Source organism: Stegastes partitus, unplaced genomic scaffold (assembly GCF_000690725.1).
Source record: "Stegastes partitus isolate 25-593 unplaced genomic scaffold, Stegastes_partitus-1.0.2 Scaffold362, whole genome shotgun sequence".
In the NCBI taxonomy this organism is placed as follows: Eukaryota; Metazoa; Chordata; class Actinopteri; family Pomacentridae; genus Stegastes; species Stegastes partitus.
In genome coordinates this window covers 113,863-128,261 of record NW_007578093.1, presented here as the reverse complement: position 1 = coordinate 128,261, position 14,399 = coordinate 113,863, and the positions used below count along the sequence as shown (strand labels likewise).

The window sequence follows — 14,399 nt, the reverse complement described above, 5'->3', positions numbered from 1 at the left end:
ATTTAAGAGGAGGCATCCAGACTGTAAAGCTAACTAGCCACCACCGGAAACAGATCATATTTTTCAGTATTAAAGCACAACTAATAGTTCGCATTATTAGAAAATTGTAAAGTTCGACCTGTAATGACATTAACGCAACATATACGATTACAACTCGTGTTTTTTAGTATATTTATTTGGTTATAGGCATCCACCACGTTCTAACTACCCAATAGGCGCGCATACGTTCTTTTAATGTGAAAGGCTGACCGGTAAACTAAACTCTGCCTTGACACTCCTTGAGGAGTTGCCCGTTCTTCCAAAGTTTTGGAGATGTTTTCCGAACTTCATCACCATCGGCGATTATGGACCTTCTGTTCGCGTGTAAATCTTTAAAACGGAGCGCATAGTTTCTCCTTGAACGTTAACATACGAGGAACATGCTCGTCTGTGCCAGAGACGCTGCTCCAGTTGATGTTTCTGAAGAAAAGCTGTGGGAATGTTTTGGGTTTTGAGGGGCACCATGCAGAAACAATGCAGCCAGTAAGCTAGCGGCTCTCCTCGGTGGCAGGACACCAAGTTACGAATGCTTCGGGTACACTTTGTCGTGGAGACGGTCACGATATGGTCGCTTATGTTGAATATCCAGGTTTTGTGTTGGTTTCCACCTCCTTCGTGTGTCCGCTGCTGTGCCGGTGTAGCGGAGGACGGCGCTGGACGTCAGCCGTGTCGTAACGGTTCCTCCGCGGACACTTCATGGCTCACGACACCGCCTCCCCTCCCACTGAAACATGGGGTGAGTACATGTGAAAACATATAGTAACTCAGTAGATGAAGGTGTAGTCACAAACATGGGTTATTTGTAGATATGCTATAGCTAGACCTTGTATCTTCCCATCCTGAACTGTGTTCTGAGAATTAAAGTAGGATTATTTATGGGTCCTTGCTTTAGCAAACGATGTTTTGATTTTCTTGGAATTTGCAAGCAATAAATCTGGCTTTGGCTTTGATATACATGCCCTTGCTTATGAACTGTGCAAGTGTTAAATGTTTAATACTGAATGCTCTTTTTCCTTTCTCAGAGCCTTGTCACTGTCCATGAAATGCAAAATGATCCAGGCTGGAAATCTGCAGACCTGACAGCACTCAGGATGGATGGTTTGTGCTTTTTCTCTTCATTCTATACATCAACAGTACAGAGATGAACACAACTAATTTCTGTGCAAGCACCAGCTGAATAACTGTACATACCTTCATGATAGCAAAATACTGCATGGTTGTGCAGTTTGTTCTTGCATACACGTATGGTTAATCAAAAGTTGTACATTGAAAACCTTACAAACCCTTAGTATGTGTAAGTATTCAGTTATTCAGTTACTGTAGCAGTGCCATCCTCAAGCTGTTTAAACACTCTGTATTTACCCGACAGGTACGATGGAAATCGGTGGGCCCGTGTGGCTGTATGGAGGGAGGCCGCTCTCTTCTTCAGCCTCTGCTGGGCCATGGGGACACTCTTTTTACTCTTCATTTACCTACATGTCAAACATCTTGCACCTCAGGAACAGCAGAAGCACTCTCACCAGATACAGCCCGGGTCTCTCGCTGCCTCAGGTGTGTTTCAGCATTAATCATAACTATTCTTAAAGTGAAATGTAATAACAGTTGATTAAAGGGTTGTCACCTCACAAGCAAGTGATTGTACAATGTTTTGAATGACTCTGCAGGTTCAGAGTGTGGCACCTCCGTCTGCATTTGGGGTAAAATTTCATAAGTGTGCACAGGTACATCAACAACATTGACAGAATTTCAACCTATTTTGTTTATGCACATTTTATTCCAGTGAATTTAGCTTAACCACTAAATGAACATGCTGGTGATCATTCTTACCTTTCTTTCTCAGGTGAAGCTCGACACTGATCCCCCTCAGCTGACGTTCTTCCTGCTGATTCACAACATGGGCCCTGTGGGCGGCACCAACCTGTCTCAGGTGGCTATCCGGGACTCCATTTTGGGAATAGTACCTCTAAAAACTGACGGCAGGGTAGTGGAACGAGGTTACCAGACGTTTGCCATCGATTCATTGCAGGGTTTGTCTGAGAAGCACAATGTTTTAAATGATTATTTTTAACCCAAATATGTCAACAGCAGATTTCTCTCTGTATATTCTCCTCAGCATGTTTTCTTTTTTAATTTTACTTTTTTAGCTGGATCCCAGGTTGTTGTCAATTATACTGCTCATGTAAGGAGTCATAAGAATGAAGTTCTTGACCTTCCGGCTTTTCTCACCTTCTCTAATGCCTCACAGGTATTTTATTCTGCTTGTTTTAACTCCAAAATCAATCCTCTTAATTGACATCTTTGTTAAATTGAAGCAGTTATTCTGCAGAACTTCACTATGTTGATGTTTTCTGTATAATTAGAACATTTCCTGCCTTCTTTAACCGAGTATTTTTGTCTTCTCCACAGAATGATGTCAGTATGTTTGGACCATTAACAGCTAATCTGACGCTGAGGGTGAATTCCACTGACAGGGTGAGTTAAAAACAGTTCCTTAACTGGAAGCAGATCTCCACCATTAAGCATTGCATGTTTGTTATTCTAATGTTTTCAAGTTTGTGATGTATTATGCCAATTAAATTGGTTTAATGGGAAATCTGACATATCTACCCATCATTCTAGATTTATCCTAACCATGGTGTCCATTTTGCTGGATTTGTTGCTGGTTTCTTTGTCACTTTGGTGCTGCTGTCGCTGGGGTTTCTGACCATGAACCTTATAGGTCTCAGAACCAGACTGGGCCTTCTTCAGCAAAGGGTATCACAAATTCAAGCATCTAAGTGTTTTGTTCAAGTTAATCCTCATTGCAAAACATTATTGTAAGCATTATATATATTAATAATACACATATGATATATTTTTTGGTATTGTTCATAATTTTAAAATAATGCTTTGTATAATATAATGTAATATAAAATAATTGGTTGTATTAATGTGAGTGTATTTTGTTCATTATTGAAAGTTTCATTTATTTATTTTTTATTGTTTTATGTATATGTGATGTTGTTTATCTTCAGAGAAACCGAGGCGATTCAGACCCTGAGTATGCAGATTGCAACCTGAGTGAGGCAGTTAAAGATGAGGCAACGTTTGAAGATAAGATGGTGGACATCATGGTACTGGAGGATCCCCAGAACATGTACCAGGCCTTGGAAAAGTGAGTAGAGCAGCCCAGTAAGGGGTAATTTCTTTTACTGGAACAATAGTTGTCCAAGTTACTGCTAATCAGAACCAAATGAATGAAAGTAGCAGATGTGCAAATAAATGTAGCTGTATTTTAAAAATTGTCAGTTTTTACTACTGCATTACCTGATTTCTTCAGTCAACAACACTTAACCTAGCATTTTATCACTTCAGCCTTGAAATGTCTACACTGCTGCATGCCACCAATAACCTGGAGGCCACCCGGATTCAGATTTACAAGGACGTGATGTCCTCCCTGCTTGGCGGCCTGCGATCGCGGGGCCAGGCCAGCGCACAGGCCCAGCAGAGGCTGCTCAGTGTGCTCCACGGACAGCTGCTGGGCATGGAGGGCCGACTCAAGGAAGAGCGAGGGGCTCGCATGGCCACCCTGGCTGGTCAGTGTAACTTGGAGACTCGGGAAGAAATGGAAGCAGAGCACCGCAGAGAGGCTGCTGAGAAGGCCCAGGCTGAGCTACTGTGTCAGCATGCAGACCAACAGGTAGCGTTAGTTAAACAATGCTTTGATGTTTAGATTTTTCTATTTTCTTACTCTAAAAAAAAAAACGAACAGAAAATCATTTAAAAATGAAAACAAAAAATAAAAATTACAGAACTGTAAGTCTAATTTTGTAATGTTACCAGGAGCTACTGCAGTGTAGTGTCCTCCTGGAGAAGCTGCACAAGCTGAGCCAGAGTCGGCTTCAGCGCATCCTGTTGGTCCGACATGAAGAAGCTTCAGCGAAGGTCCAGAGGCAGATTATCGAGTGGCGGCGAGTGGAGCTGCACAAGATCTTCTCAGAGGAACTGGAAGAGGCCACCAGGATGGGCGAGTTGGAGAAGAGCACCGCCAAGAGTCTTCAGCATGATTATTTTACTTGTCAGGTGAACAGTCCAACCTGATTTTCAAAGTAGGGACTTACGGTCAGAATGGACCATTTAAATATCATGCTTGTTAAAGTAGAAAAGAAAGTAGACCTACTTTTGTATGTATTAAGTATTTGTGGTATTTTGTTTTAGTAACAAATCAATTTAGGTTGAAACATGCAATGTTTGCAATTGTGGTTAAACATTAACGTTTACATGTTAAAAGCGAAAGTAGTGAATGATTGGTGATGAGGTTATGTGACTTTATTTCACCAGGATCAGCTCGAGGAGGTTCTGGATGTCGTTTTTGCCAATCAGCGCTATGTGCTAGCTGAGCGCAGTGCACAGAGGAAGTTCTTGGTGCACAGCCTCCACAGTCTCAACAGCCTGATTTCTGACACCTTCTCCAGCACCTCCAGCAACCTGGACAGCTGGTTCACTCACATCAGGAGGTCGGTGCTTATTGAATTATGCTCAACACTGTGATTGCAGTTCGGTGGGCCTCCCAGCCAGAGCAAACAGAAACTGTTTATACAGTAAAATAATGTAAAAAATATGTGATGGGAAAATATATTTTTAAAAATGTGTAATTGAGAAACTGAGATATAAATGCATGTACTGTTTTTTTTTGTTGTTGTTGTTGTTTAGTTTTTTTTAAACCCTGTTTATATTTTATAATACAAAATTTTCCAAATCTAAGTTTAAGTTTTAACACTGGCATTTGAATACAAGACAGTATTTTTTATGTTTTTTCTAGCATTTCACAGAAACTCACACCTCGATTTTGTAAATAATTCAAACTCATTATCTACCATTTACCTGAGAATTCTATGCTGGAGACATGTTTTGATGAGGCACCCTGTTGTCTTCCCCACCAGAGGGAGCACTGTGCCTGCAGAGCAGATAGACCAGCTGCAGGAAAAGTCCCAGAAAGAGCTGGTGATGTTGAGGCAGAGGCTGGATGAGGCACTGAACCAGGAGAGGAGAGCCATGCGCTGTGGACTTATTAAGAAGAGGAGGGAGCTAATCTCTGACATGGTGAGGAGATCACGCATGTTCAAGCATGAAGTATTCATTGTGAATGTGTGCAGTGTTTTTCCACAGTGAACATACCGCCATTATTAAATCCTGCTTCCTACCATCCCCAGGTGAGAATTCACAAACAGAGACAGAAGGATTTATCAGGCATGTCCAAAGGTCTGGAGGAAAAAATAGAGATAGCACAGCACCTGCACTGTTGGCAGAACTTACTGACAGCTCACAGCTTGGAGCTAGCAGAGCTTATCAACAACCTGGATGAGGAGGCTGCTGCTGACATCCGCAAGGTGCCACTCTAACACAACGCATCAGATACTTTTACGACCAAATCACTGTGCAAGGCACATGAAAATGCACACACAAATACAAAATCAAGGTTGACCATTTTAGTTTAATCAGTTGATCCTCCGTCTGTTCTTTAGGTGACCATGCGTGTGATTCAAGGAGCCATTGCGGACGTCAAAGCCATCCAGCCTTCTGCAACTCAGGCTATATTAACAGTCTTGCCTCCAGGAGAGCAACACTCCCTGCTGCAGATGGAACCAGACCCAGGAGCAGGAGGGCAGGCGTCGGGACAAGGAGCTAGCGCTCTCCTGCAGGGTCAGGAACGGCTTCACCAGGAAGGCAAGGCGGCCTTACGCACACTCAGCTGCACCAGAGAGGCTCTGCAGGAAGCCATGGAGAAAGAGCTGCGGGAGCAGAAAGAGCTCAGGGCGTACTGCAGGGATTTCTTCAGGTTAGTGGTATAATAACACCAGTCATCTCATTTCAGTGGATTCAAACATAGGAAAGTGTTCGTGTTCCCATCAGCAATCAATTTTCTGGAAGTGGAAGATTGTTGAATGGGAGGGTTTTTTCCCCCCAATGTTGTCAAAGTGCTTGCTCAGAGGGAAACATTGGATATGTTGCATTTCTTTTTTTGATATAATAGTGTAAGTTCTTGACCTTACTATGCGACGTGTCCTGAGATGGCTTCTGTTGTGAATTAACTCTATATAAATACAGCGAAATTAAATTAATTAGAATATGAAGGAAGAAAAGGGGGATTTTTCTAAATGAGCACTTTCTGGGTGATGTCAGACTGAATTTTACTGGTTCCACAGGTTTAAACCATTACATGGTGGGAATTCTTCCAGCATTTGCAAAGGTAGCAGATACCAGACTGTTCCCCCAATAAACCTTCTGTGGACTAAAAACTAACTCCAATAAACAATAATTACAGATTAATGTTATTCAGCTTTTTTAGGGCAAAAGTTGAAAGCATTCCCAACACAGCCATGTAAAGTCTCTTGGTGGAATCCAGATGTGTTTATCCGTCATGCTTCTTTTTCTCCTCTCTGTTGCAGGCGTTTGTGTTTGTTCCAGCTGAATCTGTCTGAAGATGACAGGCTAAGGATGAAACTGGAGTTTCAGAAGTGTCTGTCTGTGATAGACCGCTGTCTGATGCTGCCCCACGCTGTCTCCAGAAGTAAACTCCACACTGCCCTGACAGCTTGGAGAAAGGACAGCGAGAAACATATGGTGAACATTTAATCAGAATTCACTTTATATGCTCCTAAAGAGTCCGTGTGTAAAATTGCATCCTCTCGGAGTCTAGTAAGTGTATAAAAAAAGAAAGACACAGTGTGAACTGTTAATTTTTATGAAAAAAAGGATGTTGTCTTTACAAAATTTACACCATTTGTTAGCCAGAAACTGTAAAAACAGAGAGTACCCCCGGGTTTTCAACATTTCAACAGTTTTTGAACCAATCGTGTGCAAATTTCTGTTTTCATGTGGAAAAATTAACCAAAAACTAAATCGAAGCTTGAAATTGTGATATTTCGTCAAAATCACATTAATCTTCATGTTTCATATAAAAATACACCAAAAACAATTGTGTAACCTGTAAGCAGTTTCTGTTTAAAAAAATAAATAAATATATTCTGCGCTTAACAGAGATGCTGTTACTGACCAAGCTGTGACCAACAGTCACGTGACAAACACAGAGACTTTTCGGCTGAACTTCAGACTGTGTTTCCTACGAGCATCTAGGAGAAAAGTATAGAAGTCATTTTAAAATATAAGGAGTAAAATATCTGTAGTATATAAAATCATCATTAACACTATTGAATAATGTTTGTGTTGATTTCACATTTTTTAAATTTTTGCAAAATGAGCAATCAAACACATACTTTCTTTCTTTTTTTTTTAAAATGATGTGTGACATTATAACTTTGTGTTTCTACACACACAGCATTTTTGAGCTCTCTCTGCTCCTAGCCATTGTTGTGCTGTTTCCATATTGGTGCAGGACTTTATATTGCAGTGACAAATGAGCTCATAACAGGTACAAATGTGATAGGAACAGAAAATTCCCATAAACTGCTCAGAGGGTTAGTGCCTTAGTCATTAATTTTACAGTTCAATCAATAAGGCTTAATTGATTTCAGCTGAATTTTGAAGGACATTAGCTAAATCAAAATAGAAAAATAATTTAGCTTTCTTGGACTGCAATTGTTGAATTGCACATAATGTTAAGATTTAAATGTTTTTGGGAAACACTGACCAAACCACACATCCTTTCATGAGGGTTCTTAAAATGATTATGGGAAAATGTACACCTCCCATTTTCGAAATCCCCAGACATTGTGCTTTTTTTCTCATTATTAATTAGGGTTTATTGGAATCGTTTGAAAAGATTTATTTTTTTCTTTTTCTTTTCTTGAATTTCCTTGAGAGAAAAAAACAAACTACCAAACCCACTTTCTTTGGCTGTTTGTGGTAACTTTGATGATATAAATATCTTTTTGGTTGAAATCCCCTCTTGATACGATTCTGGAAGAAACCTATGAGCATTTAACTACAGCAGGAGATAATGGTGCTTTTAATATTTTCTCAAATGAATAAGAAATGGAGAATGGTGACCACTGGTGCAAACCACGCTGCTATCAACCTCAATTGTGTGGTTGCTGGATGAGAGTGTATTGTTATTCAGAAATAATGAAGGGCTCCACAGAGTGGTTTCATTCCTAATCACATCGTAACAGTGTGCTTGGAGTCCTTTCCCAACCACCTTGTGGATATTGTGGTGTTTTTGCAGACGCATATGCAATCCAAGGGGAAAACCAGCGAGGCCAGACTGACAACAGACACATCTGACCTGCGGCTTTTCCAGAAAAGACTCGAGGATAGGATCCAACTGTTTGAGAAGGAGAAAGAGATGGAGAGTGGTATGATGAACAAGGTAAAGCTGTTTTTTTATGATTATTGATTGCTTTCCAGACCATGCTTTAGTCTCACAGTGCAGTCGAAACCATAATCCCTGGATCTGTGATCAAGTTTAATGTCAAGATTATGGATGAGATGGTTTTGAGTTCATACAAGAGGCCTGAAAATCATTTGTTCTGATTTTTGGCAGGTGTTGGAGGAAATGCAAAGAGAGAGAGAAAATGATCTGCGCTCTCAGGCAGACGGCCTGGCCATGCAGATGGCCACCATCCACTACCAGAAGGCTGAGAGGCGGACCAAAGTTTTAGAGACCTCCAGAGCCATGGTGACCCTGCACGGTCTGCTCATCCAACAGCTCAGAGAGAGAAAAAATCTGGAGAGACAAGACATGGCTCAGAGCATACAGAGCCACTGCCTGGTTGGTAGTTGACTCATGGTTCACCCCCGTGTTGTAGCATTGCATGGTTTGACAGCTGCTCAGATATTAACATTTTGAGAAAGCTTGAGTTTAAGCTTTATTTTCCAACGTGACCTCTGAGACGTCTCCTTTTTGAATAAATGTGCTAAAATTTATTGTAGACTTTTATTTGAAGGTTTGACTCTTACCACAGGGCCTAGAGGAAGCAGAGCAACAGCTTCAGAAGGAGAAGACGGAGTTGGACGGCCTGCAGATGTCTCAGCCCACAGTAGAGTCAAGTAAAAGACACCAAGAGGACTCTGACGACGCAGAGGAGGACAGTGAGGAAGAAAATGTGTTTCGGCTGCAACTGGATTGCAGGATGACGTTCATCCTCCAGGAGGCGCTCTGCAAGTGTGAGCAGGTCATCACACTGATGGCTGAGAGGTGAGCTGTCACTTTATCTCAGGAGTAATGAGGATTTTGGGGGTTGACACAGGCTGTTACATTTTACAATGTGGAAACTCTTTGGTGTTTTTTTTTTTGTTTTTTTTTTTTAGGTTCCAAGCAATGACTGCCAACAATCAAGCTGTAGAGGATTTAAAAGAACAAATGGAGCTCAAGAGACTTTATGCAAACTGTGATCAGGTCTGACTTTATGCAGAAGTTAACATCCAGTTCCAGTTCATATCTGTGATACAAGCTATAGAAACTTGCTTCTGTGTGTTTTCCAGGTAACATAGAGGTAATCTGTGCTCAAGGTTGCTCTGCGCTGCTCTCTGTTTCAGGATCTGGAGTTTGCATCTCGGCTGGTGAAGCAGAGCCAGGTGTCTGCTGAGGTTCTGCTGGAGGCCCTGCGTCTCCTCTTACCAACCCTACCTGAGAGTGAACTCCTTTCGATCACTGACGCCCTCTGCCCCAAACAGCACCCTGCGGCAGCATCTGCAGAGCAGGAACACTCAGGGTAAGAACCTGGTCCAGGATTTATGTTTTGGCAAATACTCTTGTGAAAGTCTAAATTTTTAGCTTTATGTGTCATACGTGGTGCAATCAAAAATGTCTGGAGCTGTTGGTGGTGGGCTCGCAGAGGGTGCGTCACGGTCACGCACATGCAACATGTGCAAGCACTAACTTTCACGAGTCGGTAGCCCACGTGACATGGTGCTATTAACAGTGGGACCTGTGTTACACGTGTTTTTGTGACCACTGGTATGTGCTCACTTACGATTTCTCTGTGAACTGTTAACTGGAGCAGAGAAGAAAACATGCTGGCTTGGACGGTCAAACCTTCATGTTGAGGATCATAACTGGTGGTGAGAGGTGGGTCTGTGGCTACCTCCAAGAGAACAAATAGCAGTTTTTATAGTGGAGAAGGCCACCGTTTCCAACATGGCTGATCAGATCAGGAGCACACCAGAAAGTGTTAGCTAGTTGCTTTCTTCAATATTCACATTGTTGAGCCTCTGGAATTAGTCCCCCAGAGTTGGACTGTTCAGGTTGAGTTCTTCTGTAACATCCTATGACTTCATCTTCTTCCCTAAAATGGAATTTAAGTTGAAGGGTCACTGTTTTGACACAGTTTAGGAGATTCAGCGTCCATTGCTGATGGTGTCTGACATGTCAACATAACAGAACTTCGAGGGTTTGTTACAAGAGTTACACAAGACCTACTTTGAAGAGGATGGTGGCCAAATTTACATCATGTACAATTTTTGGATTTTTATAGGCGGAGTGTCAGAATGTTTTGTGTTGGGTCACATTAGGTGAATATGTTTGACTTACAGGTGAATGTCATCCCAGTGTAATGACTAACTATATCTCACGTTTGTATTTTTCTGTCAGTATACAAGCATGTCAAAGCTATTTTCATGGAGAGATGAAGGAGAACATCTGCACAGATTTACCCTCACTTGGGCCAATTAAACTGTTTTAAACAGCCTTAGATTTGACAAACTGTAGCATGGGCTGCTGACAGAAGACTTGGCTTTCTCTAATCTACATGTCAAGTTCCAGCTCTAACAGTCCAATACTGTGCACCCCATTACCTGTGGTCATGGTGGCAGGACTTTGTTTCATATATTAAAAAGTCCTGGTTATTGGTGTAATTTCACTCAATGTCGGGAAACTTGTCCATTAAGTCGATCTGACCACATCTTTATGACTACCACACAACATGGCACCGCTCTGTTACTGAGAACAGTGCAGATGGTCTATTCCTTGTTTAAGTTCATTTCATTGAATTACTTCTTCAGTTTCAACACATGCTTTTAGAATAAACCAGTGTTCTATGTAGTTTGTGTTATTGTTATTTGTCCGTTGTTTTAGGAACCAAAAGAACCGAACAACTCGAATATAGTAAAAAACTCTTTTGGCCCAAGTACACAGCCCGAATCTCAGCAGTTCAAGTTCTGTGGTTTAGGAGAGTAGTTTTCTGAGTGAAGTCACTAAATAAAATAAAAGCAGCATTTCCACTGCAGCTGGTTGAAACCGCCTTTTCAAAGCATTGTCTTTAGTTTGAATAACAAATGCTGTTTGAATGCGACTCCACAAGGGTCCTTTTCCCAAAGCCAAGATGGGGAGATAGATTATTTTACTCATCATGTAATTTCCCTCTTTTCCTGATACGCTGGAACGCTCACGTCTGGCCCCTGCTGAGTTTGGATTACTTTACTGATGAATAATGTCTCATGCATGCGGTCGCTTTGGACCTGAGCTGTCTGGCTAAAGGACAAGGGAATGAAAGTTCTCAGTTTGGAACAATATGCGAGACTTCGCTCTTCTTTTTCAGCTCTTTTATTTCTGCTTTTTTGTTTGCAGAATGAGGTTGACCTATTTTAAACAGCAGTTTTAAACCGTATTCAGGAGAATTTCAGATAAATAAGTAGGGCATTTAATATTTAGCTTGTGAAAAGGAAGTCTACACTGTGTGGGGTCTCACTAGTCTATTCTATTAGACTGAACTGTTTTGAGTGTGAGATCCTTGATCATAGCACTTCATTTAAAGTCATTCAGAAATGCAATGAAATATCAGCGTTAGCGGTTGTAATATGTAAACAACTGTGCTGAAGGACGAAACAGATGAGGCTGAAGCAGCAAGAAAATTGGTCTTTTACCTGCCCTGCAAAGGCAGCAAGGTAATTATGTTGACTTAGCGTCTGATTTTAACTAAATGCATTAAAACCAGGCAGACAAAAGGGCATGATATTCCGTAGTATTTGTACAAAACATGAGACCCGTAGTTAACAGAGTAACCCCAATGTGTTGTCCTTCTCATACAGAGGAGTCACTGCACTCCAATTTCAAGGTCTGACAGACTTTTCTGTATTCAAACATCACCCTTGTCTTATTTGATTCTTTTGCTAATACACACATGAATGTGTAGTTAGTTTGAGTTATCTCAAAATTACTCATGTTCAAAATTTTACTTGTACTGTTTCCTTCTATCCAGCACTGATGTTTTCTTTTTGTTGTCCTCTGTGTCTACCGCACATTTATTCTGGTATTTTGCCTCCCAGTTTCATCATTCACTGTTAAAAATCTGTCCAAAATCAAACACCACTACTCTTAAACGTGACACCTATTACCAAGACCTGTTGCAGTTTTTAAGGTTTGCTTTTCGTTGATATAGACATTGCTATTATTTGACAGATATTGTGCTTGAAAAAGTGTCCAGACTTTCACTGTAAAAGCAACGTTGTCTGTTAATGCAGCAGGTTGTCTGAAAATACTAATTGAGTTTATCTGAAATACAAATTCTCCTAAAGAAAAATAACTTTGTGAGATTTGCTGTTGGAATTATCCGGATTTATTAATTACTCTGAGCCGCCTAACATGCTGTACCCTTCTAAGAACGAGATCAAATATTTAATCACCTTTACTCTAATGAAAAAAGATCACGAAACTCTCCCTCTAAACTCCACCAGTTATTACAGCGTGTCAATAGCTCGGCATGCTGAACATTTTTTTAATCAAAGCCAATCATTGTCTGCAGAGATCGCGTTGCCGTTAACGGTTTCATAACATGTCGGTGACTTTCTGACCAGGTGTGCCGGGGAGTCGAATAGAGTTCTTCCTGTCAAGCTGAGGGAAGATGTGGTGCAGAAAAATATGCTAAATATGCCAAGCTGCACTGTGGACAGAGAGAGGTGAGTTCAACATGTTTCTGTGTTTTTCTACCAGCTGCTGCTTGAAGATTTGATGTTGCTCTTATACCAAGGCTAATTTGTAGTTCAGTGGTCAACAACATCACTGACAAATCCCTGATTGAAGTGAAATATGCCTTTCATCAGAGGAGTTTCATGGCTTGGCTGCGGCGACCGCACGCATGAGGTAAGCACTTTAATGCTCCAATCCCACTAACAACAGCTCCTTTGTCCTCCAAACCTCGCAGACTCCAGGAAAAGAGGCAAAGTCTGATGGAAAAACTGCTCCCCAGATCCCATCTTCTGCTTCCAAGAGATGCTGCACCACTGCTGGTTGAGGAGAAAGGAAAGCGGGACGGTTTCACTAAAGCACAGCAGCGTGTTTGTAAGTCCGCCGCGCCTGTTAAGCTGCAGCACAGTGACGCTGCAAAAGACAGAGCGGTGGACACAGTGAAGGAAGCGTTACATGACACAGCAGAGCAAAACGTGACTTCAGTCTCTGCCCTGGGCAGCGCTGCTACCGGAGAGAGGCTGTTTGTGTTTCGGGATCCACCTGAATCGTGTAACAGTGCAGACGTTCCTAAAAGAAAAAGGAAGAGGAATTTCCTCAATCTCAAGAAAGGTTCAGTGGCTCCAACGGACCTCCCTTGAGATTTACAAACATTGTCTTTCTATTTTTATTTTTTATTTTTACGATGATGATGATATTTTATGATGATATATGATAATACTAAAATACACAATAAACCCGTAGTTTTGCTGTGCAGCAAAGGTAGCAACATTTCTTTACTTTTCAAAGTTTATGGAGCATCTGACTTTGTTATCAAGTAAAGGCAGCTGACTTCAACTGTTACCAGTTTTGTCTTCTTCTTCTTCTCTGCTTCAGATTGTTATTAAGCAGCTCATAAATAAGTGGTGGAGTGACGGAGTTGTCATGCTTCTGTCTTGAACTGGCTTCTCCCCAGTGCTGAGTTCAGATCTTCTCACAAGACAACACTTCATCAGTCTTTTTTCAGGGAGAGCAGCAGGCCAAAAGCACCTTTAGTCAAGTAGAATAAATAGCTGAATAACACTTGAACTGCAGATGCTAGTGCAGATACCTTCCTACGCTTTAAATACACAAGAATATACAGTATCTGACAGAAACCTATGTGGGGAACCTGTGCAATATAACTTAAATGTCAAATGAGTCAAATTCTATCATCTCTCAAAGATTGCATTACTTCAAAGGTGAACAGTAGGATGCTTGATGATGTCAAAGTAAAAACTATCAGCTTAGAGTTATGACATGTCAATTACTGTCTTTCATTACTGAGATTCAAATCTTTTTAACACTTCATGCATCCAGATTTATTTTTGATAACGGACTTAATCCTCCTCTACATGGAGGATACAGAATTTCTTGGAAAGATGTTCTGCTGTTCTTCAGAATCAGTTTCTTTCAGCTGCCCTTTGCTGGAGCCGCTGTGTTGCTCTTTAAAATGCCTCACAGGTGTTGAATTCAAGTCAGCCGACACACTTGGCCAGGT

The 14,399-nt window shown here is 41.2% G+C and overlaps 1 protein-coding gene across 1 annotated transcript; it reads left to right on the top strand.

The window, feature by feature from the left end:
- The first annotated feature begins 287 nt into the window (after positions 1-287).
- LOC103359256 (limbin) lies at positions 288-13,723 on the top strand. The gene is made up of 23 exons (XM_008284497.1): positions 288-775; positions 1,062-1,137; positions 1,409-1,590; positions 1,704-1,760; positions 1,880-2,066; positions 2,184-2,284; positions 2,446-2,511; positions 2,659-2,793; positions 3,054-3,193; positions 3,394-3,718; positions 3,862-4,101; positions 4,360-4,535; positions 4,962-5,121; positions 5,232-5,408; positions 5,544-5,857; positions 6,468-6,642; positions 8,204-8,347; positions 8,522-8,749; positions 8,943-9,175; positions 9,289-9,376; positions 9,517-9,692; positions 12,772-12,873; positions 13,119-13,723. The coding sequence occupies exons 1-23, from the start codon at positions 566-568 to the stop codon at positions 13,519-13,521; spliced, it is 4,095 nt and encodes a 1,364-aa protein (XP_008282719.1). The 5' UTR covers positions 288-565; the 3' UTR covers positions 13,522-13,723.
- The last annotated feature ends 676 nt before the right edge of the window (positions 13,724-14,399 follow it).